Here is a 25,659-nt window from a genome sequence, read left to right on the forward strand (position 1 = left end):
AAAGTCAAAATATTATTTAGAAGACATCACAGTTTCTTTTTCCAAAGCAACTTTATTGTCTCAAAGATGAGAAAGTCCAGTTCTGTTTTTATCTGTAATTTTAATTCAAGCTTGTAACTGTAATTCTTTGCTTTGTTTAAAAGTGGTTATGTGATTCTTTTACTGGTCTTGTGCATCTATGCTCCTAGATAACCACTATAGAAATGGGGCTGTTATTCAAGCTTTAAGGAGCTCTCTTTATGCATTCGTTATTTCAAAAAACATTTGTTGAGTGCTTGCAGAGTGTTTGGTATTGGAAATGGAAGGATGAATTAAACACCATCCTTGACTTTGCTTTTAGGGTGGCAGGATGATATAATGAATGGATTATGGACTTTGAGATAGACTTATTAAGTCCTGATTCTTTGATGATTTGCTGTGTGATTTTTGAGCCTTGTAAGCTTTGAAAGATGAGTGTGGCTTGAGACAAAGCCATCGTATTTCATGAATGGCATGAGTAAGTTTTAACATTAAAGCATAAGGCCTACCTAGGGCAAAAAGAATAAAGTAGTTATAATAAAAGTTTTTAAATTTTTCTTTTGGGAAGTTACTGAAATGGGACACATTCTCCCCGCCTATTTAAAAAATTTTTCGCAATACTCTTTTGAAAAAGTAATTTATACCCAGATTAAAAATTACAAATAATACAAAACAATGTGTAGAGGAAAAATAAGTCTTTCTTCCCATTCCTGATTTCAAGTCCTCCTTCACTTAGTCAAACATTGTTAGTAATTTCTTATGTATTTTTCTAGATAATTTTTTTCTCATACACTTACTCATATGTGCGCACGTCTGTGTGTTCTCCTTTTTATAGGGAGAATTGCTGAAAATGCAAATGGTGGCATACTTTACCTAGCAGTGTATTTTAAAGGTCATGCCACGTCAGCACAACCTTTATATCATCCTTTGAGAAGCTGCATAGCATAGCATTGCATTGCATGGATGCATAGTCTCTGTCTTCATGAAAAACAGTTTTACTTAAGACCCTTTTGGCAAACTCTTAGGTTGATTCTGATGTCTTCCTCCCAGAAATAGTGTTGTAGTGGATATTGTTTGTAGGATAGATTCCTGGAGTAAAATATCTGTCAGGAAGTTACATGCATTTTAAGTTTTGATAGGAGTTACCAAATTTCCCTCCCCAAAGGTTTTTTTTTTAGCTGTCTACAGTCATTTCTGTGGTGGAGGAGATGCTTCTCTCACTGTATCCTCCCACATGGCATGTTTAACTTTTGCTAGTCTGATTAAAATGTTACCTTGTTATAATTTATATTATGAGTGATGTTGAGTATCTTTTTCATTGCTTTGTTTTTAGCCATGATTGTTTACATTAGTAGAGAGAGAGGAGAGGAGAGAGGAAAGGGGGGGGGTGGGGGGGGGGGGAGAGAGAGAGGAGAGAGAGAGAGAGAGAGAGAGAGAGAGAGAGAGAGAGAGAGAGAGAGAGAGATGATCTGAGAAACATTGTTTGGTTGCCTCCAGCTGCACTCCGACCAGAGGCTGAATCTGTAACCCAGGCATCAAACCCGTGACCTTTTGGTGCGTCATCCCAACCAACTGAGCTACATCAGCCAGGGCTCCCCAAAACCTTTTTTTTTTAAAGTATATTTTTATTGATACCAGAGAGGAAGGGAGAGGGAGAGATAGAAACATCAATGAGAGAATCATTGATTGGCTGTCTCCTGCACGCTCCACACTGGGGATAGAGCCCACAACCTGGGCATGTGCCCTGACCCAAATCAAACAGTGATCTCCTGGTTCATAGGTCAACACTCAACCACTGAGCCACACTGGCTGGGCTCCCAAAACCTTTTTGATGGTTCTTTCCTTGGCCTTGGGTAGTTTCTTCACACACATGCACTGATCAATACCACGCTGAGTACTCCTCAAGGGGAACCTCCAGTGTCTTTATTCTGTCTTGGTGTTTTTTTCCCTCCAGTACTCTAGCCTATTAATGCTAACCTCTTTGATCTTTCTACTCTCAGCTCCTTCTGATCTCAGAGTCTGCTGGGCTCAATCTGGTTTTCTTCCTCTCTGCACAGCACCCTTGAAACTCTCTTAAGGCAGCAAGCCAGGGCAATAAAAATAGGGCTCACCTCATTTGTTTCCTGCCTCTCAGGAATTACTGTCTTTTGCTGCCGTTGTCCTGCAGTTTAAAATGGTTGTTTCATGGCCCTGGCTGGTTTACTCAGTGGTTAGAGTGTTGGCCTGCGGACCATATGGTCTCGGGTTTGATTCCAGGTCAAGGGCACATACTTTGGTTGCAGATTCCCCAGCCCTGGTAGGGGTGCTTGCCGGAGGCAAACAATCAATGTCTCTCTCCTTCTTCCTCCCCTTCACACTCCCCCACTCCCCTTCCCTCTCTCTCTCTCCCCGTCCCCCTCCCTCTCCCTCTCCTTTTCCCTCTCCTTGAATACAAGGTTGTTTCATGTATTTAGTCCAGTTCTTTGGTTGTTTCAGACAAGCAGGTAAATCTGGTCCCTGTTACATCATCTCGACCAGAAATGAAATCCCTGCTTAATGTTCCTTTAAATGATTAAGATAAATAAAGATTGGTTCTTATATCAGAACATGGTGTTATTTTTCTCAAAACCTGGAAAGGGCTGTATATTATGTGACTTAGTAATAAATTATTATTGCCTGTATGATAGTAATTGCCATGCAGGTGGTTTTTAAGCTCTCACATTAGGAAAACTGGCTTTACATACTTGAATAGTTACCACTTAAAAACTTGTTTTAAACTTCAGAATAGTAGGAGATAAAATGCTATACCTTTGGTTTTACATGATTAAGCACTATATTGCTCATATAGTAGAGATTTTTTGGGCATGTTTCTCAAATTGATTAATAAAGCCCCATATTTAAAATCTTTTCTTGCCCTGACCAGTTTGGCTCAGTGGATAGAGTGTCGGCCTGCAGACTTAAGGGTCCTGGGTTCGATTCCGGTCAAGGGCATGTACCTTGGTTGCGGGCACATCCCCAGTGGGGATTGCGCAGGAGGCAGCTGATCGATGTTTCTCTCTCATCGATGTTTCTAACTCTCTATCCCTCTCCCTTCTTCTCTGTAAAAAATCAATAAAATAAAAAATATTTTTTCTTATACTTCACTGTGAAGTGTTTATTAGGTAGACAACAATTTTTAAAGTAGGCTGTTACAAATTTAATACTGAGTTTGTTTGTTTTACATTATAAAAGTATATTTCACCAGGAATACACATAATTCAAAAGAACATTATTTAATTTGAAATATTTCAGATTCTTTCAAGTAGTTTTATAGGAGGATCTAGGATGCGAATCAGAAATTTCAGATCTTCTTATTTGATCTCTTGATGCATTTATGTTGTTTAAACCTCTGTTTTCCATCATTTAGAAAAAGGATTGTTTTAAAAAGACATTTTAAAAGATTAATTATCCTTGAAACACTATAGGAGTGCTTTATAAACTATATTCTGCAGAATGCTGCTGATCTAAAAATATTGATGTATGTTCGACAATAGAGAAATGGTTCTGTTTCAAATCACTGAGAAAATGAGGTTAACAACATTAGACAGGTGTTTTCAGTACACCTTTCTTCAAGAAGCTCATACCCTGCACAGTGGTGTCCATTACAGTGTTCATACCGTACCTCTTATTATGACTGTAGAAGTATTAGTTGCCATCCAGGTGTATACTTTGACTTTTGTCTGAATTGTGATACTTGGATGCACTATTTTCAACACGTTTCATTGTATCTATGTAAATTATCTCATCTCAGCTGGTGCAAATCCTGTAAGGTTTGGGGTAAGATATCAATATCAAACTAAGCAAGCCTGTGCCAGTTCTTTAAAGATCTCATAAGTAGAGCTTTTGGCAAGGCTTAAAACACAGATGTTAAGCACAAAGCAAAGGTATAAAGAAGGAAGATAGCATTCATTTAATACCATTATATTCTGCGTATTATTTTAGTTGCTTTACAATGATCCTTGGAGATTGGTGATATTACTGAGGTTTGTGAACAATATATTTGCTCTTGATTAGAAAGCTGATAAGTGAGAATAGTTGGGCTTTAGTTTCTTTTTTCCCCCAAAATCTGGACTCTGTGCTCTACCGTATGGAATAAGTATCATAAAAAATGAAAAGAATAAACAATTAAATTTGTTTCAAATGCTGTTGGATTGGTGAAATTAAGTATTATATGTCCAAAAGAAATTAGTTTCTTAATTATATGGTAATTTATTCCTCACCTGTTTTCAGAAGGATTTCGAATAGGGCTTTCATTTGAAGTTTAATATTTTCAGTAAAGGCTCTAGGATTGCATTACTTTTAGAACTTTACTTCTACATTTCTTATAAATTCTTGAGACTTTCTAAAGTTTACATATATTATGGTGCTTTCATTGTTTTACATACTGAAATTATTTCAAATATGTTTGAGTACCTTCTGGGTGGCAGGCATTGTGTTAGGCCTTTGGCCTGAGCCAAATATTCGAAGATGCACATTTTTAATATGTAGATTATTTTTTTGTTACTGAAATATTGTTATTGCTATTATTGTAAGTATTGTTCTTGGTCTCCTTGGAGAGTCTCTTGATTTTTCTCTGTTTTGTTTTGTTTTTGATTCTCACTTCTTCAGAGCAAAATCTCCCACCTTTCTCCCTCCTTGATAGGTAGCTCCGTTAGTCTAAAGAGGATCCATGTATTTTACTTCCATTGTCTGCATCTCGTGGAGTATGTATTATATAAAAAAGTAACAATAATTATAACTAATAAGCTTAAATCTGGCCCTAGTGTGTTTTATTGTTTAGCCTTCTGCATTGAATAAAATAAACAGAGATGGAGGGGTTGTAAATTTAATAATTCATATAGTGCCCTCCAGTCCCAGTGTTCACTGCAGCCTTAGTGCATAGTCTTGATTACACACAATATCGCTGTCTCCTATGCCTTTGCTCCAGTGTTCCTCCTATTATGCAATGTCTTCCACACTATTTCCTCTTTTGCTTTCTTAATGTCTACTTGCCCTTTCTATTTCAGTTCAGGTGTCACATCTGGGACCCTCTTTGTTTCCTGACCTTCCACCTCTTCCACTCTGCTACAGGCATGTTAGGATCTACTCCATCACAACACTCTCTAGAATACTCTATTATTGTTTTTCTTTTATTGATGTATCTTTCTCTTTATATTTTCATTGTCTAGCATATTACCTATCATATAGTAGATGTTCAGCACATATTTGATGAATGAATAAATAAATGTCATTGATTTTTTTTAAAATCTTTTTTTAACTTTGTTGAAAATATTACAGATGTCCCCTTTTTTTTCCTGTTTACCCCCCTCCACCCATTTCCCTCCCCTGATTTTGATATTTATCATTTAAAAAACTTTAAAATGCAAGTTTAACTCTTTTGTCTATTTAAAAATATGTCTTTCAGGACCTATATTATTCATTTGAAAGACTCATAGGTAGATTGTTCTCTTAAAATTGTGAAAAAGTTATTAGAAGCCATATTTGTATAATGGCATTCAAGTGGCCATGGTGAGATTTTTTTTTTTCTTAATCTCAGCTATTCCTCTGTCTCTTAAGATACAGATCTATGAATGAGACAGAGTAAAGGATTTTAGGGTGGATAAAGATTAAGATTCCCTGCTGGCTTGTAATTATCAGAATCTGGATGGTTATTTATTTGAATGAAATGATGCATATATGTGTACATCAAAAGTAAAGCATATGTGATTGTTAGAGGAATGTTTGAATTCCCCGGTGGGATGTCATGGGGTATGTTTATAAATCTCCACTAAGCAGTAGTTCTACAATAGAGTTTCACTGGCATTGAGATAATAATTTGCACAGTCAAATTACCTTCTTTACAAAAACCCGGGGAATCATGAGCGCCTAATCCTTTATTAATGTCAACCCATAGGCTGCAAGAAAGCGTAAGATTGCCATTCGAAAAGCCCAGGGAAAAAATGTGGAGGCCATTCGGGAACTGAATGAATATCTGGAACAGTGAGTGTTTTCAAGAGGAATGTGTGTTGTTATTCTGAGAAATCTTTTTTAATTAAAATGGAATTTGCATTGATTTTCCTTTTTGCCCACATGCTGTTTATTTACCAAATATCTGCACACTCTTTTTTTCCTTTTCCCTCACCAGATTTGTTGGAGACCAAGAAGCCTGGCATGAACTTGCAGAACTTTATATCAATGAACATGAGTAAGTTGTTAAGTATGCACACAATTTTGTTAGGAGTGCAGTTTTCATCACTGTCTAAGTTCAGAAGGTCTAGTGGTTTCCGAAGGATTGGTGAGAAGGTATGAATCATGCCATTTTAAATGAACAAAATAAATAGTTAAATGAAAAAATAACAAATCCATGATTTGTTGGATATAATATGTGGATTGTTTTAACTTGGTCATTTGTTTTTTACTAAATTATTTTTGTTGGGGAAATAAGTTTTTCTTTAAAATGCATAAGGCATTCTTTGGAATTAGAAAGGCCTGCATTTGCTGAGCTAAGGTTATTTTAGTGAATCAAAATTGTGAATTTTTAGAGTTCAAATTATTCTTATAATACAAAGAGTATTATACTCTCTGCTGTTTAAAAATTCTGTCAATTGTATGCATTTATTAGCCTTAGTACTAAGAGAATCAAGTCTTCTAAAGTAGAGAAGCATCCTGTTGCCTGGGTAAAAAACCAAGAATAATCAAGAATGTTGAATGCTGTAGGAACTGGCTTATTGGATATTTAATGTTTTTGTTAGCTTTTTTATTGCTGCAGTGACAGGAGGAAATCCCAGTGTGAGAGGATTAGCCCAGTCTTAGTGCAAGTTTTCTAATAACACAGCATTAACGCGAACCTCCATCCAGAGGCAAGCGCCCCACCCCCCCTTAGTTCTTCTGAATCTGAAGTATATCACATTGTTTCTTTCCTTCTTATAGAGAGAATAGAATCAGATTCTCATGCACATCTCTTACTATACATGAATAGTTAATCTCATTCTCATACTACAAATAGCTGACACAGGAAATAAAATAGAATGAAGACACTTGCTTCTTGCCTTTGCTCAGGGCTGTATATGTAAAATGTGAAATGGAGAATTAAAGTAGTTAACTGCATAATTCTGAGATTAGTGGGGGCTAAAATTAAAATTATAGCATCATTTAATGAATGTACTATATTCTGGGAAGCAGTCTCCAGTACTCTACCATATTTTGACTCTCAGATTCTCTTTAGTTTCCCTTAAGAAATTATTTTCCAAATCATGTTCATTATAGATGTATGTATATTTGTATATCCACATATGTGAACATATTTAGGATTCTCTTATGCATGTGAGATTGGTAATTAAACCAAATTACCATTTGATAATTATTACCATTTGGTTTAAATGGTAATAATGTCATTTTCTTATTTTTTAAATCCATATTTATGAAGTATACAGTATATATTTTAAATAACATGAAATGAATTTTCAGAATGCAGTAAAAAAAACACTTGTTTTATTTTGTTGGTAAGACAGATGATAGTCATCTAAAATATTTTTGTGCCGTATGGAGATCTGTGATTAAAAGCATTTAAACACATTTCAAATCATAAAGGAAATTATTTTATTAATTAAAGGAATACCTAATGCAGAAAAATTTGGAAAACTCCATAAAGTGTAAAGATGAAGACAAACATCATGTGTTACTTGCATCATCTGAAGTTAACTATAGTTTATTTTTTATTTTTTAATACCTTTTGAGACAAACAGAAACCTAAAATAGAGTTATCTTTTGTGGTCTAATGTTTTTCACTTAGTTATAGTGTCAAAATTTTTTTATCACAGTAAACATTCCACAGTGTGATTTCAGTGGCTTTATATTATTCCATCTTATTAAATGTAATCTAATTTTCTTAACTAATTTTCTAAGTGAATATAAAGGTTGTTTTTCATTTATACTATAATGCTATACTGATTTATTTTAATTGTTTCTTTGGGCTACATTCTTAGAAGTAGAATTACTTGATTAAATGATATGTACATTTTCAGGGATTTTGATAACTTGTTCCTAGTTCACTCTCAAACCAGCTATTATTAGTATCCCTTTTAACAACATTGGGTGCTATCATTCTTTTTAATCTTTGCAAATTTTCTTAGGTGAAAAATAGTTGTACCTTAAAAAAATTTATTTTAGAGCTCTTTATATAAATGATTGGAAGATTTGTTCTTTCAGAAATATATGCTTGGTAGTTCTGTTTTTTAATATTGATTTTTAAAAAACAGGTTTTATTTTTAGATGGTCAGATATATCCATTTTCATTGCTTGTATATTTTCTGTCCTCTAAGAACTATATAAATATACCACCTCTCTTTTTGCATGTTTCTCTATTTAATTCTCAAATAGGTTATACTTTATGTTTAACCCATCATTAAATTTAATATTCCCTTCATCTTGTAATGCCCACATTTAGTTTTGCTTTGTTTTGAATCTCTAAAGAGTTTATTGACATAGAGTTGAATGTACACTTAAGAGAAATAAAAAAAATCCCAAGAAATTGAAAACTATAAAGACAGAAAAGCACCTGAAAAATTTCTTTTCAGAGGAAATGATAATTGTGTTCAGCTTTCCCTTTTATCCTGTATCACAAAACTCTTTTTGTTCTTAAAGATATTCATTCACAAAATAACCTTTTTTTTTTTGAATTGAGAACTTAGAAGAAATACTCAGATGTACAGTACTTAGAAATAAACACCTTCACATTTTTTGAAATGAAAATCAGAATCTGTTCCTTAATTCATTTTGTTTGGGCAAGTCATTATAGTAGGTAGGATTTTTGTGTGTGTGTGGTAAATTATTGTGGGATGTCAGCTTAGCACAGTTTTATGGACACAGTGGCAAAATGTAGCAATTTAGTAATTGCTAGATATATTTAACATTTTGGCATTTTCTGCATATGAAGTTTATAAGCTATTTTAAATATAATAGGTCACAGGCAGCATTGCTAGTTTAAATCTAGAATGTTTTACTCTAAATTTTCACAGTAGAATATTCCTATAAGCCTATTCAGTACAGTTAGAGAGAGAAAAGGGAAAATAGAATTCTGCCATGAATTTTTTTATATCTTTACGTTACCTTTATTTAAGTTTGCTTCTGATTTATAAATTCTAGTGTGTATTTAGTTATTCAAGTGGTATATGTTATACCAATTGTCCATGTTGAGAACTTTACTTATTTTAAATATAAAACAATATAATATATATTACATATATATATTTTTGTTTATAATATGTATTGTTAGCATTACCAATACATATTATAAAACAAAAATACATATTTTAAACAGACACTTAAGTTTTTTACTTGATTTGTAGTTAAAACTCGATGTTGTATCAGTAAGAACCAGCTAGTATTATAAATTAATTATGATAGTGATTATGGCTCCTTTTTGTAGGCCCAGCATAACAAATAGAATTATTAAAATGTTATAAGGAAAAATAATGTTGATAAAGCAGTCTAGGGACAAATATGTAACCTATACATAGGCTTTTGTGAGGATCAGAAGAACTTTTAAAAACTTAATTTAATAAAAGAAACAAACTGTCTTTTTGATGAAGTTAGGTGTTTAGAGGCCACTTTCCCCTTGTCTTATAGAATAATACATATCAGATAGATAAATACATATCAACACTTTTGTTGTTCTAGACATTAATTCAGTTATTTGTTCACTCATTTATCCAGGCACCCATTATTTACCTATCATATGTCAAGAACTGGTTTTGGATATAAAAATGAAAGGGCTAAACAGCTGCATGATCTTTGATGAGAATCCTATATAATAATCCTATATAATAAAAGGCAGGTATGCAAATTGTCCCCTCAGTAGTTCAACCAACTGGGTGTTTGACCACTCGCTATGATGTGCGCTGACCACTAGGGGGCGGCGCGGAACGAAGGAAGGCCCCGACGGCCCTGGCCCTGATTGCTGGCAAGACCTAGGGACCCGACCCATGCATGAATTTCGTGCACCAGGCCTCTAGTCTATTTATAAGAACCTTCATAAATCTAAAATACTGTGATTTGGGGGTAATCTGCATGCAGTTTTGGTTCCTCAGACCCTTTGGATTTGATTGTTGTTCCTGTTTTTATGTTATCATTCAATCTTCATTACTAACATCACCACCACAACTTTCCATTGTGGTGTGTAGTGCTTATAGGCAGTATGCATAGTGGTTAAGAGTGTGGACTATCTGGAGTGGCACAGCCTGGGTTTCAGCTTAATCTTTGTGCCTCAGTGTTCTTAACTATAGAATGGTGATATTAATTTCCTATTTCCTAGGATTTTGGTAGGATTAAATGAGTTAATACTTCTAATACCTAGAAAATAATACATAGTGAAGATGTGATATGAGTTAAATTTTGCCCTTGCTGGTTGAATCAATTGGTTGGAACGTTGTCCTGTGCACTGAAAGGTTGCGAGTTTGATTCCTGGTCGGGGTTTATAGGAAGTAGTTGACATTTTTCTTTCACATCAATATTTCTCTCTCCCTTCCTCTCTCTCTCAAATCATAAAACATATTTTTAAAAAAGTTCTTATTAGTCACATGTGTGAAACTGCAACATGTATATTTTGAAAAGTAAGTATATCAGATACTAGTTTAAAGGTAGGATATCGGTGACAAATGCCAAAAATAACTGTAGATAACCTTTTTCTAATTGGTACGCTCATCACCTCCTCACTGTGAATAAATCTTAGGACACCTGTATTCTTTTAGAATTTCTTATAAATAGTGAGTATAGTCACATGACTTTAAACATAAAATACATTGAAGGGAATTGTAGTTACTTGGTGTAAAACCATTTTTTCCAGAACCCTTTGCAGTAGTTCTCTCCTTAGGTTTTCAGCAAGATTTTTGTTTCTCTACCACATGATTAAATAGTAGCAGAGTGTATATCAAAGCCACTAAGTCTATTTTTTATAGGTTTAGAAATTTATGACTTTATTATGATTTTGTATTTTAAGTACACTTAACTAATGAAAAGTCTTTGTAATAGAATATGTTGATAAATTTATGTCTGTAAAGGATTTTTAGTGAATAGAGGGTATTTAATAAAATGTTTATTTCCTCCTTATACTTTAGCTATTTGATTATTTTATTAAATGATTTGTGGAATTCTAGAAGTTATTGTATATGTAATTTGATCCAAGGTCTTGAAGACTGTGTTGTTAATAATATTTGAATGTCATAGTAGTAACCTATTTTTAAAAAATACAACCATATATTGATTATTCATGGGCTGCTTTAGGATTTAAACCTTTGTTTATTTCAGTAAAAAACTAAATATTTGTATTTATGAATTCAGGGTAAGTCCTTTATTAATAATAAAGCTATTTTAGTTATTGAGGGAATAAAATGTCTAACATCACTAAACTTGTTTTAAAACTATTTTAAGACATAACTAAGATAAAATTTGTTACTTTTAATTTCTCCTTGATATTTTTCAGCTATGCTAAAGCAGCCTTTTGTTTAGAGGAGCTTATGATGACTAATCCACACAACCACTTATACTGCCAGCAATATGCTGAAGTAAGTGTTTTCAAAAACAGCAATTGTATGTGATTTTATTTTTGTTGGTTTGGGTATTATAATGGAACTAAGATTATGTCATTAATGTTAGGCAAGTATATTAATATTTAAAGCATTTGATAAAAATTGACTTGGAGTAAAAGTTTTAAATTTTTAATACTGTAATGGAAATAGTGACTTCTCAGTTAAAAGCACTGCTTAAAACAGTGAAATCCTTTGTATTTTTTATTTGTATACTATTTTCTTTTTGAATTACAAATTATACCACAGTTATCACCATTTAATAACTTATAAAACATTGACAGTGATTATGATTTTTTTAATTTATGTTCTAGAAAATTCATATCAAGGTCAGCATTTTGGGAAGTAGCAGGTATTTGTCATTAAGTATTAAGGATAGCAATATAATTCAATGCTGTAAGGTTAAAAGGACTTCATTATTAAGGACTGTTAATAGAATAGTTTTTTGGGGAAGGTTATGCTTTAAACTTTAGATTAACTTTAACAACTTTAAGATGAAAATTTTTAAACATCTTGTATTTGTTTACAGAATATCTGTTTCAGTTACTAATGCCTATGGTATGATGAAACATGCTATATTTCAAAGTAGTAAAATAAACAAGTTTCAGCACTCTGAAATTTTTAACAGGTTAAATATACCCAAGGTGGACTTGAAAACCTTGAACTTTCAAGAAAGTATTTTGCACAGGCATTGAAACTGAACAACAGAAATATGAGAGCTTTGTTTGGACTTTACATGGTGAGTTAAGGTGCATGTTTAATGTTATTTTACCAAATCTGTCATTTAAACTCCATTAACTATCCTATTCAATCACTGCTTTCTTGTTTTTTTTCTTTGATAAGCATATGCATTTTTCCTTCTAGTTAACTATGAGTAATAGGTTATAACATAATTTTACTTTTGAATGTTAATATATCCCATCTGTTTGACATTTCATTGTAAAATATTTTTTATTGTATCAGAAGTGATATATTCCCTTATAAAATTAAATAGTAACTGATAAAAATCCATATTATCTATTTCTTAATTGTTTTGATATTCTTGGATTTATTCCCAACATTGTTATGGTTCTTACCATAAATTAAAATTCTATGAGATATTTTTAAACTATGACAATAAAAGACATATTAGAAATAAAATCTTTAATGTCAGATTAAACCATTTTTTTATGGTATAGAAAACCAGTTTGGAAGTTGTGGGAAGCATGTAATTAAATATTCCCATTATTTGTGTATGCCAAGTGACAAGCTTAGAAAAGTAAATTAACAAGAGCTTTGGGGTAGGAAGAATTTGCTGAGCTTTAAAATATATATAAAATGAGCCCCTCTCTACAATCAAAATGCCTGGAAAAATAAACTTTCCTTTAATAAGCCAGTTCTTTGAAATTTTAACTTATCCTAGTCTTTTTATGGACTTTGGGATGAATGAAAAGAATTGATTGCAGAGATGGAATCAGGATGAAATACTTTTCAGGAAAGAAATGGAATTTTACCCTTAAGAGCTGTGGTAGACAACTAATAAAAAAATAATTTTCGATATTTTTAAAGATATCCTTTCTCTTTTCTATTTGGATTATTCATTATTTTAAAATATATTGTCATTTTTAAACACTGCAATTTTATTTAACTTTATATTTATTCTAAAAACAAATTGTTTTGGTACAATTTTTAAAACTTTGTTATCCCATTGCAACTGTGACCTTACATGTATTTTATTATCTTGATAGAAAAATGGCATTTCGTTTTTGATGTTTCCTTTTTGTTTTTAGTCGGCAAGTCATATTGCTTCTAATCCAAAAGCAAGTGCAAAAACAAAAAAGGACAACATGAAATATGCTAGTTGGGCAGCTAGTCAAATAAACAGAGCTTATCAGGTTAGTATTAATAGTTTTATTTTATGATATAGGTCAGTTAATGTATTGTATGTCTTAGTTGTTTTTGTTTCTACAAAGTACAAAGCCAAATGTCCGTCATTGGACTTTTATGACTTTGGGCCTTTATCAAATGTGTTTTAACTACAGAATGAACTTGTAGTTGTAGAATAACTTTTTTTTCCCCTAGAGGAGCCTGTTACTATTATGATCCCATAATTAGCCTCACCATCTAGAAATCTCAGTAGTTCTGTATTTGGCAAATAAAAAGTAATTGTGAAAAATACAGAAAGGATAAACAAATTTCAGGATGCATTTCAGAAGAAAATTGGGTATGTGCGTGTGTTATTAGTTAGAGGTATCCAAATAATGAAAAAGGAAAGAAAAGCCTAAAAGTAAACTAATCAGACTATATAACAGTTTACATGTCATATCTTACCTGATTTTCTGAAGCTCATACCTAGGAGATTCTTCAAGAAGGCCTCATGGAAAAACGTATCTTCTTACATCTTGCATGTTACAACTTATCTGTCTATAGTCTTTATATTTGAAGGATGATTTGGCTTTTTATGAAACCTTTATGAAGCTTACAAAACAGTCTTTTAAACATACTGTTCCATTGTTTTTTAGGATAAAATATTTCTGTCAAGAAGCCTGACACCATCCTGACTTTCTTTCCCTGATGAGTAACTTAGACTTTTTGCCTGGGTTCTCCTGAGGAATGTTTTATTTACTTTTAAAGCACCACAGTATGTTCTGTTCATTATTCTCCGGTTAATTTTTCACAGATACGATAGACCCTTTAATATATGGATAATAGTCTTCTTTTAGTTTGAGAAATTTGCTTTTAAAATTATAATTTTAAATACTTTATTGTTTGCTTAAGTTTCCTTTTTCTTTTTAAAAATATATATTTGTATTGATTTCCGAGAGGAAGAGAGAGGGAGAGAGAGAGATAGAAACATCAATGATGAGAGAGAATCATTGATTGGCTGCCTCCTCCATGCCCCTAATGGGGATTTAGCCTGCCACCCGGGCATGTGCCCTTGACCAGAATCAAACCCAGGACCCTTCAGTCCGCAGGCTGACACTCTATCCACTTAGCCAAACCAGTTAAGGCTTAAGTTTTCTTTTTCAGGTCTCCAATTATATAAGTCTATTGCAGCAGTTCTCAACCTGTGGGTCGCGACCCCTTTGGGAATCGAACGACCCTTTCACAGGGGTCGCCTAAGACCATCGGAAAACACATATATAATTACATATTGTTTCTGTGATTAAATGCTTTAATTATGGTCAATTTGTAACAATGAAAATACATCCTGCATATCAGATATTTACATTACGATTCATAACAGTAGCAAAATTACAGTTATAAAGTAGCAACGAAAATAATTTTATGATTGGGGGTCACCACAACATGAGGAACTTTATTAAAGGGTCACGGCATTAGGAAGGTTGAGAACCACTGGTCTATTGGCTTTCTTTTCTCATGTCCTATATTATTCATTTTTTTCCTATATTTTTTTTCTGTAGTTTTCTTATTTTTCTCTTTAATAATTTTTATGCAGTTACTTTATATTCTTTTTCTTATTCTCTATGTTTCAGGGAGACAATTTTCCTTGGCTATTAGGAGAAAGTTTTAGGGAATCAGAGAGAGAATAGGATAACTTTTCCAACTTGACTTCTCTGTAGCTTCCTCTTCTCTGTTAAGGAGAACTCAAATATGACCTCTTTGTATATTCAGCTTATGTCAAAAGTAGGTCTAACTCAGAAATATATTTTGGTTCCACCTCTCTGTTCTACCCCTAGATCTCTATAGATCTTAAATTTTGAGGTGTTGCTTTCATTTTGAAATGTTGGGTTTTATTGTTAGTTTTTTTGTTTTCTTCTGGGATTTGCTGCCTCTGGGCATGACTACCTTTTCTAAACTCTCTCCTCTTCTTACCCCCAGGGTTTCTGTCTTTGTCAGTTTGGTTTCAGATTCCAGTAATTTTCTTTCTGTCTGAGGTGGGTTGTTTTTTGTTTGTTTGTTTTGTTTAGTTGTTTTTTTTCCCCTTTGGAAGAGGGTATTTACTAGATATTTCAGAGATTTTTAGGTCTGACTATTAGACTTGTTTAATGTTACACTTGCATATCTTTGATCTGTAGCCTTTGAGACTGTCCTGGTTTTGCAGGCCATTGGCAGATTCATCAGTTTACACTTTTTTTTTTTCTTCCTGTGGCTTATAGAGTAGTAGATTGTCCTCTTTTATTTCCTATTGTTCCTACCACACAGCTGTTGGTCTTTTTTAGGTCCTTCTGTTGTTGATACAACTATATTCTAGGGTTTTGGAAAATGACCTGCTGTGTAGTTTTTTGAAGTTGTCTTCTTTGGTCTTGTTTTCTGTTATTTTGGTTTTGGTGCTGTTTCTTTGTTTTTGTACTTTTGTTTGGAGAAGCTTGGGAAGATTAAAAAATTAAATGCTTCCATGATTATATCATTCAATGCGACTATCTTTATTTTATGTATATAATACAGGATGTTAGCTCTGTTGGGATGTAAGTCATATTTATAAATATTTTGTTGACTGCTTCTTCAAATGCAGTTTTGTTATCGGAGAAAATGGGAGGTTCTCTTCCCCACTGGGTGCTGGTGGTGGTGGAATTTTTACAGTATTTCAAGAAAAAGAATTGTCTGAGACTTGCATGGGAGGATGGGTGATTTTTATTTGTGTAGAATTACATCCCTGGGATTCCAAAGTCCCATTTCTCTTAGTCCAGTCATAGAAGAAGTGGAGGTGGAGTTTTAGTAAAGCTGGAAGCAAAGCCAGCAGCCAAAGTTTCCTTTCCACGTTGAGCTGGGTCCAGTTCAGTATCAGGCTAGTTGCAGTCCATTAGTCCATTGTTGTGTGGGATGTAAGGGTTGCCCCACAAACCCAGAGTCACACAAGTCCCAAGAGTCCCTAGAGTGTGTGAACTCCTTTGTTCAAGGGATTAAATATCCCAGATTTCATGCCCTTGCAGTGGCTGTGCCCGTTCTGGCCAATGACTTTTGTTCTCAGCTCTGACAGCAAGCACCTGTCCTATGTCACCCCAACTTTATTGGGCATGTGCCTATCTCCCCTTCGTTGGACTCCTGTGGAGTATAAAGTTAAGCTTCTGGGGAAGCTACCCTTGGGGGTGGTTTCTCAGCCCGGCCTGCACCCTCTCGCAGTCTGGGAGCCCTTGGAGGATGTCTGACTGCCAAGGAGGTGGGAGAGGCTTTCCTGGTACCTCTTCTCACATGAGAAAAGATTGAAAAGGGAGCTCTCCTGGTACCTCATCTCAATTTGTAGTCCTTCTGCCCTCCCCAAGAGTGTTGATTTATAATCTTGTAGTTTTGGGCCTTTTTTGAACTTTGTGGAATTATACAGTATGTATTTATTTTTTGCCTAGCCAATATCACTGTTAAATTTATGAGACTTATCCTTTATGTCTGTAGTTCATTCATTTTCATTGAACTATAGTCTATATGAACATATATCTTATTTAGTCATCAGTTGTTAGGCATTTGGATTATTTTCTGTTTTGGACTATTGTGATAATACTATACTGAATATTGCTGTACAAGTGTTTTGTTGTACATATACATATGTTGGTGATGATCTTTGAGTGGAAATACTAGATCATGGGACATACGTATATTTAACTTTAATAGATAAAGTTTGTTTTTCAAATCAGTTGTTTATAGTATCACCAGCAGTGTTATAGAGTTCTCACAGTTACACACCTTTACGAACATTCAGTCTGTCAATTTGCATAATTATAGCCACTGTGTTATATGTGTAGTGGTGTCTCATGGTTTTATTATGCGTTTGCCTGATTACTAGTGAGGTTCAACAGTTTTGTTCATGTTTATTGGCCATTTGAAGCCTCATCTTTTTCACTTATTTATGACTTTTTATTTTGATTTTTAGTTTACTGATTATGAACCCTTTGTTATATGTATAGCAAATCTCTTCAACTCCTTACTTGCTTTCGCTCCCAAATGATTTTGAAGAATAAAAGTTCTGAAGTTAAATATGTTCAACCTAATCTTTCATTTCCTTTATGGTTTGTGCGTTTTGTTTTCTGTTTAAGAAATTGTTTACTACTCATGGTTATAAAGATAATCTTGAGTGTCTTTAGATCTTTTTTTCCTTCTGCTTTTCACATTTAGATCCAGAGTCCATTTGGAACTGATTTTTTACGTACAATGTGAAATAAGAGTCAGTTTTCCCCCTTTTAACTATCCAGAGTGTTTTTGTTCATCTCTGTATTCTGTCATGAGTCCCGTTCCATGGAAGCCAGTGCCATGTACTAGTTAAAGAGAAGAACATAGAATAGATCCATGTTGTCTGAGTTCAGAGTTTGGCCCTGACATTTATTAGCTCTACAACCTTGGATATATTATATACTATCCTGGGCCTCACTGTTCATCTGCAAGATGGGCATAATAAAACTTTTCTGAGGATTAAAGGAGGTAATACATAATTTTTACCAAATCTGACTCCAGAGTTGGCAGGTCTGACTCCAGAATTGGTGCTCTTAATGGCCACAATATACTGCTAGAAAGAGGTGTCAGGATTAAATGTGTCTGACATTGTAATTATAGTTTTAAACTCTCTTTTCAATCTTTTCTCATGTGAACAATTGATATTCTACCTTCACTTTCTTCAGTTCAGACCTAAAGCTTCAATAATAACTAAATTCAGAGGTTTGTGGGGGTTTTTTCTTTCTTCCTGTCCCTTCAGTAACACAAAAGCAGACAAACGTGTCCTTCCCTGCTTATGAGATGCACTTTACCAATAGCCATGACTCCCATCATTTCAGTAATTTCAGCCATTATTAAAAGATTTAAGCCCTATTCTTTAGTTATATTTTCCCTCCTTGCCATTCTTATTTAAAAACTTTTTCTTATTGGATTTTATTAGATCCATATTCTTTTTATAGGCTTATTTATAAGGTCTCAGTGTTCTTTGGAAAGAACTCTGAAAGCATCACTAATGCTCCTCAGTCTTTTAGTTTTACACTGTAAGCTCTATAATTCTCAGATGTTTTGCACATCTTTACTGAAGGTATAATTTGCCTTTTCTTGACTCTATTGCACAGGATAGTACAAGGAATTTTTGCCAGTTTCTGTAATCTTGGAAGGTATCACATCTTAATTTAGTTGGTCATGTTATATTTCTGTGTAGCAACTTCCATTTCTCCTCAACTAGGAATCATTGTGCAAAATTATTTCTTCCTTCTGACACCAGTAACAGGTTTTAAATAAAATCTCTTGTTGCTTTTGAAGCTTATATATTCTGTGCTTTTTCTACAGAGGCTCAGGGTTCACTTTCTGTCAGTCTGATTCAGTAAATATATCTTTTATCCTTTGCTAACTTGGTGATTTAAAATAATGACTTATTTGCTTATGATTCTATAGGTAAGCTGTTTGGCTTGGGCTCAATTGAGTAATTCTACACCAATCTGGACGGGGCTTATTTATTTAAATCTTTCCTTTTTTTTTCATTTACAATTGACATACAATATTATAATATTTTCAGGTGTTCAGTGTACACCCCAGTGATTATACATTATAAAACTTATTAAGTGATCATCCCAAAAAATCTCGTATCCATCTGACACTATACATAGTTATTAGAATATTATTGACTGTATTCATTATGCTGTTCTTGACAATCCTGTGACTACACTGTAACTACTAATTTATATTTCTAAATCCCTTCACCTTTTTCTCCCATTTCTCCAACCCCCTCCCATCTGGCAACCATAAAAATGGTCTCTATGTCTGTCTGTCTCTTTCTGCTCTGCTTATTCATGTATTTTGATTTTTAGATTCAATTGTTGACAGATATGTATTTATTGCCATTTTATTGTTCATATTTTTGATCATTGTTTTCCTTCTTAAAGAAGACCCTTTAACATTTCATGTAATACTGGTTTGGTGGTGATAAACTCCTTTAGCTTTTTCTTGTCTGGGAAGCTTTTTATCTGACCTTCAATTCTAAATGATAGTTTTGCTACCTAGAGTAATCTTGGTTGTAGTTCCTTGCTTTTTATCACTTTGAATATTTCTTGCCAATCCTTTCTGTCCTGCAAAGTTTCTGTTGTGAAATCAGCTGACAGTCTTATGGGTGCTCCCTTATAGGTAATTAACTGCATTTCTCTTGCTGCTTTTAAGATTATCTTTGTCTTTAACCTTTGGCATTTTAATTATGATGTATCTTGGTGTGGGCCTCTTTGGATTCCTCTTGTTTGGGGCTCTCTGAACTTGCTGGATTTGTATATCTATTTCTTTCACCAGGTAAGGGAAATTTTCTGTCATTATTTTTTCAAATAGGCTTTCCATTTCTAGCTCGCTCACTCTCCTCCTTCCGGCATCTCCATGATGTGAATGTTGGTACACTTGAAGTTGTCCCAGAACCTCCTTACATTATCCTATGTAATAAAGGGCCAGAGGCCATAAGCGTCACGACCGGAACGACCGCTTGACCAGTCGCCATGAGGTAGCATTGACCACCTTTTGGTCCCTCGTGCCCCCAGCCCGCAAGTGGCAGCTGGGCAGGACTGAGAACTGGCGAGCAGACTGAACGGCTGACCTCTTGTTCCCTGCCCCTAGCCCGCAGGCTCCGATGGACAGCGATGGTGAAAGGGGGAATCAGGGTGGGTGGTGGGAGGACCGGGCTAGCAGTAAGGCCATTGGGATCACCAGCTCATCCCTGGCTGCTCGGGGCTCAGGCCTGCGGGAAAGCAGGTGCTGGCGACTTCACCTTCATGCACATGCGCCGCCGGGCCAGCCGCTGATGGAATGCGCTGCCCGTTTGGGGCCGCTGATGGCGTGGCAGGTAGGTCACGGGCGCGCCCCGCAGCTTCTGTCAGTGCCTCAAGCTGTGGCAGCGGCAGCGGCAGCAGCGGTGCCTGTGTGAGTGGCCCTAAGCGGGCAGCGCATTCCATCAGCGGCTGGCGCATTTTATCAGCGGCCAGCCCTGCGCACGCACATGGAGGTGAAGTCACTGGCTCCCACTTTCCTGCAGACCTGAGCCCTCGAGCAGCCAGGGATGAGCTGGTGATCCCAACGGCCTGACAGCCCGGTGGAGGCGGCGTTCGGCCTTGGGACTGGCGAATGGGCAAATGATGACCCTGATCGCAGGAGGCTAGGCCTAGGGACCCTACCCACACGATTTCATGCACTGGGCCTCTAGTTTTCATATATTTGGATTCTTTTTCTTTTTGCTGTTTTGCTTCAGTGTTTTTTTTTACTTCCTCATATTCCAAATCACTGATTTTGATGTGGTTGTGGGAGTAGGCAAGTACTGCATTCTTGAAGAAGATGACCTATGCTGCCATCTTCTAGGAATTTATTTGAGTAAAACCGAGGACATAAGCCAGGAGAAAGATTTGAAATACTCCCTCGCCTGGACTTATTTATATTTCTGTCCTATACTAGTGGTTGATAGCCTCACTTAAATATTCGAAAGGCTATCTCTTGGCTGGGAGTGCTGGATATCTCTCATTTGGCAGGCTAACCAGGACCTACTCATGTAGGGGTCTCAGTGTTCTAAGAACAGCAAACAGGCAAACTTGGATGTGCAAGGGCTTTTCAAGCTTCTGGGGTTGTCACATGTTGCTAATATTCCATTGAGCAAAGAAAATCACATGGTCAGCCTAGATCAGGGATGCAATACTTAATCTCTTAATAGGAAGAGAAATATGTTCTCATTTGGCAGTTTATTACACTACTAGAGGTCTGGTGCACAAAATTTGTGCACTGGGGGAGGGTGTCCCTCAGCCCAGCCTGCACCCTCTCTAATCTGAGACCCTTCGGGGGATGTCTGACGGCTGGTTTAGGCCCGATCCCTGTCGGACATCTCTCTCACAGTCTGGGACTGCTGGTTCCCAACTCCTCACCTGCCTGCCTGCCTGCCTGATTGCCCCTAACTGCTTCTGCCTGCCAGCCTGATCACCCTCTGTCCATTGCCCTGCCAGCCTGATCGACACCTAACTGCTCCTCTGCTGGCCCGATTGCCCCCAACTGCCCTCCCCTTCTGGCCTGGTCCCCCCCCCATCTGTCCTCCCTCCCCTGCCAGCCCAGTCACCCCTAACTGCCCTCCCTTGCCAGCCATCTTGTGACCACATGGGGGCAGCCATCTTGTGCGAGGGTGTGATAGTCAATTTGCATATTACCTTTTTATTATATACGATTGTATAACTACATAGTCCCTTCCTTCTGCTTTTGTTTATTTTGCCTTCCTTTTTATCCCCTTTATTGAGGTATAATATCCCAAAAAACATGCACACATTTTAGGTCTACAGTTGAGTTTTGACAAGTTTAAATTCCCCTCTCACCACCATGCCAATTAAGATACACAACATCTTCATACAGAAAGTTCCCTTCTGCCACTTTGCAGTGAACCCACTCCATACTACAAACAAGCACTGATTTGATTTTTACCACTATAAATTAATTTTTCCTGTACTAGAACTATATACATGAGATTATAGGTTATGTACTCTTTTGTGCCTGGCTTTTTTCTCTCAGTGTAATGTTTCTGAGATTCATCCAACCAGTGTCCCATTTTATTTATCCTATTACTTTGTACATCCATGTTGTTTTCAAAATTGTGTAAAGGTAAATTTTAGCCCAACTTATCCCAGTAATTGCAATGGATGAATCATTGACTGTTTATGATGATGATCATGATGATGATCATGATCATGATGATCTTTTGGGTGAATTTTCTTTAAGATCCAACAGGGAATTATGAAAAAAGAATTTACTTAAGCAAAATCTAACTGTATAAAAACAAAAATGCAGAATTTACAATTAATGTGGCAAATTATAACTAGAGATTGACATTTTAGTAAGCAAATCTGGGGGATCTAATTGAGAACGTCATTATTCATGTCTAGGCATATAAACAAGTATAAAGAAAAATATTCTTTATTGTAATGTTTTTCTAGGCATTTGTAAATTAGAGAAAATGAGGTTTTAGGAACTGCTTTTCTTTGTTTCTACTTAATAATGAAACAGAATATGTCTACTACTGACTTTTCAATGAGGTAATTGGTTTAGCATGTTCAGTAGAGGCAGGCAAGTTTGATTAATGCTCATGAAAAACTTTACTGTGAACCTACACACAATAATTTTCCAGATAAATGCTTCTTTGGTATACTGCTAAATTCATCTGTGCTAGTGATCCATATGTTATTTATGATTGTGGAGGTGATTCTGTTACTATCCTTTTGGGAAATAGAAAATTAAATCATGATTTGAGGGAAAAATAGGATTCCGGCTTAATCAGTTAAATTGCCATCTAATTCTGGAATAGACAAAATAATTACATGTCAGGCAAAATTTGAAGTGATTGATTTATATTTTCAACTTTCTCTTTATTTGTTCTGACACAAATAAGTTTGCTTTGTTTATTCTAATAGTACTCACTGGTTGTTAGTAATGTTGGTACACAAACTTAGGTGATTTTCTTATTAGCTAATTTAAAAAATCACAAATTCATATTTACTATTTTTATTATGTTTAAGTACAAACTAAGTAAAATGTTGTATTTTAAAATACTTTTTATGACTCTATGGGAACTTATTTTTATTTTGCTATGTAAGTGTTATTATGTGGTATCCTAAGCTTTTACTTAGAATTAGACCTTTAAGTATCTGATTAGGACCATTCCTATTTTGGGTTAGGCAGTGGTAAAAGAAAAGGCTTTCTGTTCTTGGTAAATCCTTGTAAAAGTGAATTTATCAACTGGATAATAGGAGTGATAAGCACACCCCACATCCTTTACTCACCAAATGCAATTATGTAAAGGCAAAGTTTTAAATGTAGTGTTGCTGTTAATGACATTTTGTAATTGTGAATATTTAACATTTGAATTCTTTTCATTAGTAATGTCTTATGAAAGGTAAAAGGGATCTTGATTTCTTATGAGTTCTTCTCTTTTCCTGGCATTTCCTTTAGAAATCCTCTTTATTTACTCTGTCAAATCAAGAGTCAACCACAGAAGCTAATGGTTTAGGAAGTAAGGGAATCATAATGTTAAGCTGCAGCCAGAGAGGTCAAAGGCAGGTTAACAATTCCTGAAACCTATTGCTTCTATGATGTTACCTGTGCTTGATCACTTAATCTTTCTCAACAGGTCATAAGAAGTTTGCCAAATTAAGTTAATTACAAAAGAGAAGGAACACATCATAAATCAAGTACTAAGTACCTAAGACAGCATTGGTATTTGAAGGAAAGATCAGTTACATGAGAATGTATTGAGTGCTTAGATGTTAATTGAAAGTACTTTGTTTTAATAGTAAATGTTAGTACTTTAACCATGGGGAAAATAGGTAATATAGATATAATAAACCTACCCCCATAAGAAACACTTTTCTAGTAGTGTTAAATCAAACTGATAAATGATGGGAATTGTCAGTCTAGTTAGAAGTCATTTTGAAATTAGCATGGGGTACTCAACAGTGGTTCCCCCACTGATTATATGTACTATATTGAATTTAATACACTATGAATTTGGTTTAAATATACAAAGATAGTATTTAATGTATTATATTTTGTTTTCATTGTAAAATCCAATTTAAACTAGAAATGCCTATTTTAAAACATGTTTACATCATTGTAATATGTAACAAAGTTTTTTTTGACAGGTCTTTGTTGCAGAAGCATGATGTTACCTAGTCAATTAATAAATCTGGAATAATTTAAAGGAACTTTAAATAATTTTAGAGATATCTTATACTTAAAATGTTTAACAGAAAGTACTTTACATTTATATTTTACCTTTGTTTGAAAACTTTTGATTTTATGATAGTGACAAAATAGATGCTAGCTCTTATTAGCAATGAGAATGTAAGGTTGTGATTTTGAACCTTCCACTGAAATTGACCCTAATTGCATTTTCTAAAAAATTAGTTTGCAGGTCGAAGTAAGAAGGAAACCAAATACTCTCTTAAGGCAGTCGAAGACATGTTGGAAACACTGCAGATTACCCAGTCTTAACATTTCAAAAATTCTTTCACATTACATTTCACAACTGCACAATTGAACCTATTGGCTTGTGACTTATTTACTAAATGCCCAGTGCTATTTATATGCTAATTTCCTGTTAAGGCAGTTGTAAAGAATATGTTTATATAAACCTAAAAATGCCTTTCATTGCTAAGCAGAAAGATCAGGAAGGTCCATAGAAGAAAGATTTTAGAGTCTTATTGATTGTACAGCATTCTCTTAATATCACACTGCTTTTAAACCATAATCTGCTGTAGAAATAACCTAATTAAATAAACCATGATGATTTATTAAACTTGCATATGAAGATTATAGTCTTTTTATTATACTTAAATAGTAAAGATACCATTTTAGAACCCAATGCCTAGTTAGCTCTCTTTTTTTTTTATCTGTGATAAGAAATAGATAGCATATATAATTGACTGAGGAAAATATTGACAAATTATTTTAACTCTCCTTTAGTGTCGGGTTGGATTTTGCTCTGCTTCAGTAGGCTATTGCTTTTTGTACTATAATATTAAGTAGGCTATTGCTTTTTGTACTATAATATTACTCTGCTGAATCATACTAAAATATGTAATTTTCCAAGATTTAGCAATATGTCTGTAAAATGTTCATTTTGCCATAGAAGATAATTAAATTTTTACCTATAAAATGCTTTAAGGTTCATATATGCTATAATACTCAAATTTAACCTTTTTGAAAGTTATATTTATTGAACATTTAGCTGTAAATTGCATAAAAGAATATTCAGAGATCTAGAGAATAGGAATTAAAGGGGTTTCAATGACTGTTATTTTTACTTTAGGGTAAAATAAAAAAAAATCTAAACTTTTTAGAAGAAAATTTTTTACAATCCTTGTCTCATTATCTCCTTAGTGATAATTGAAATTTCTTCTTTTTTTATACTAATCAACCATTATACTACCTTCAACAGTATTTTGCATGTTTCAATAGAAAACAAAGAACTTTGAGAGTTAAACACTTTGTTCAGGCATAAATTAATTTTTAGAATAGTCAATTGTTCATTCAAGATAAATATTTATTGTTAGTATTAGTTTGTAATTTATATATATGTTACATATAATATATATTATATATAGTCATAATCCTATTTATTTATAGTAACGTTATACAGAAACTCCTGCTCACTTGTCATTGC

General features: G+C 34.5%; 1 protein-coding gene across 2 annotated transcripts in view; it reads left to right on the forward strand.

Moving 5' to 3' along the window:
- EMC2 (ER membrane protein complex subunit 2) overlaps positions 1 to 24,798 on the forward strand; it is a 40,062-nt gene extending 15,264 nt beyond the window's left edge. Inside the window, exons 6-11 of one of the 2 annotated variants that reach the window (XM_006753902.2) lie at positions 5,930 to 6,015; positions 6,161 to 6,220; positions 11,495 to 11,576; positions 12,226 to 12,336; positions 13,367 to 13,471; positions 24,402 to 24,798. In XM_006753902.2, the coding sequence (XP_006753965.1) occupies positions 5,930 to 6,015; positions 6,161 to 6,220; positions 11,495 to 11,576; positions 12,226 to 12,336; positions 13,367 to 13,471; positions 24,402 to 24,488 (531 nt within the window). In that variant the 3' untranslated portion in view covers positions 24,489 to 24,798. Of the gene's footprint in view, positions 1 to 5,929; positions 6,016 to 6,160; positions 6,221 to 11,494; positions 11,577 to 12,225; positions 12,337 to 13,366; positions 13,472 to 14,098; positions 14,153 to 24,401 lie in introns of those variants that run through there. The other variant, XM_006753904.2, reaches the window with a different exon arrangement.
- The last annotated feature ends 861 nt before the right edge of the window (positions 24,799 to 25,659 follow it).

The sequence above is a fragment of the Myotis davidii genome, unplaced genomic scaffold (assembly GCF_000327345.1).
Source record: "Myotis davidii unplaced genomic scaffold, ASM32734v1 scaffold1012, whole genome shotgun sequence".
Classification (NCBI taxonomy): domain Eukaryota; kingdom Metazoa; phylum Chordata; class Mammalia; order Chiroptera; family Vespertilionidae; genus Myotis; species Myotis davidii.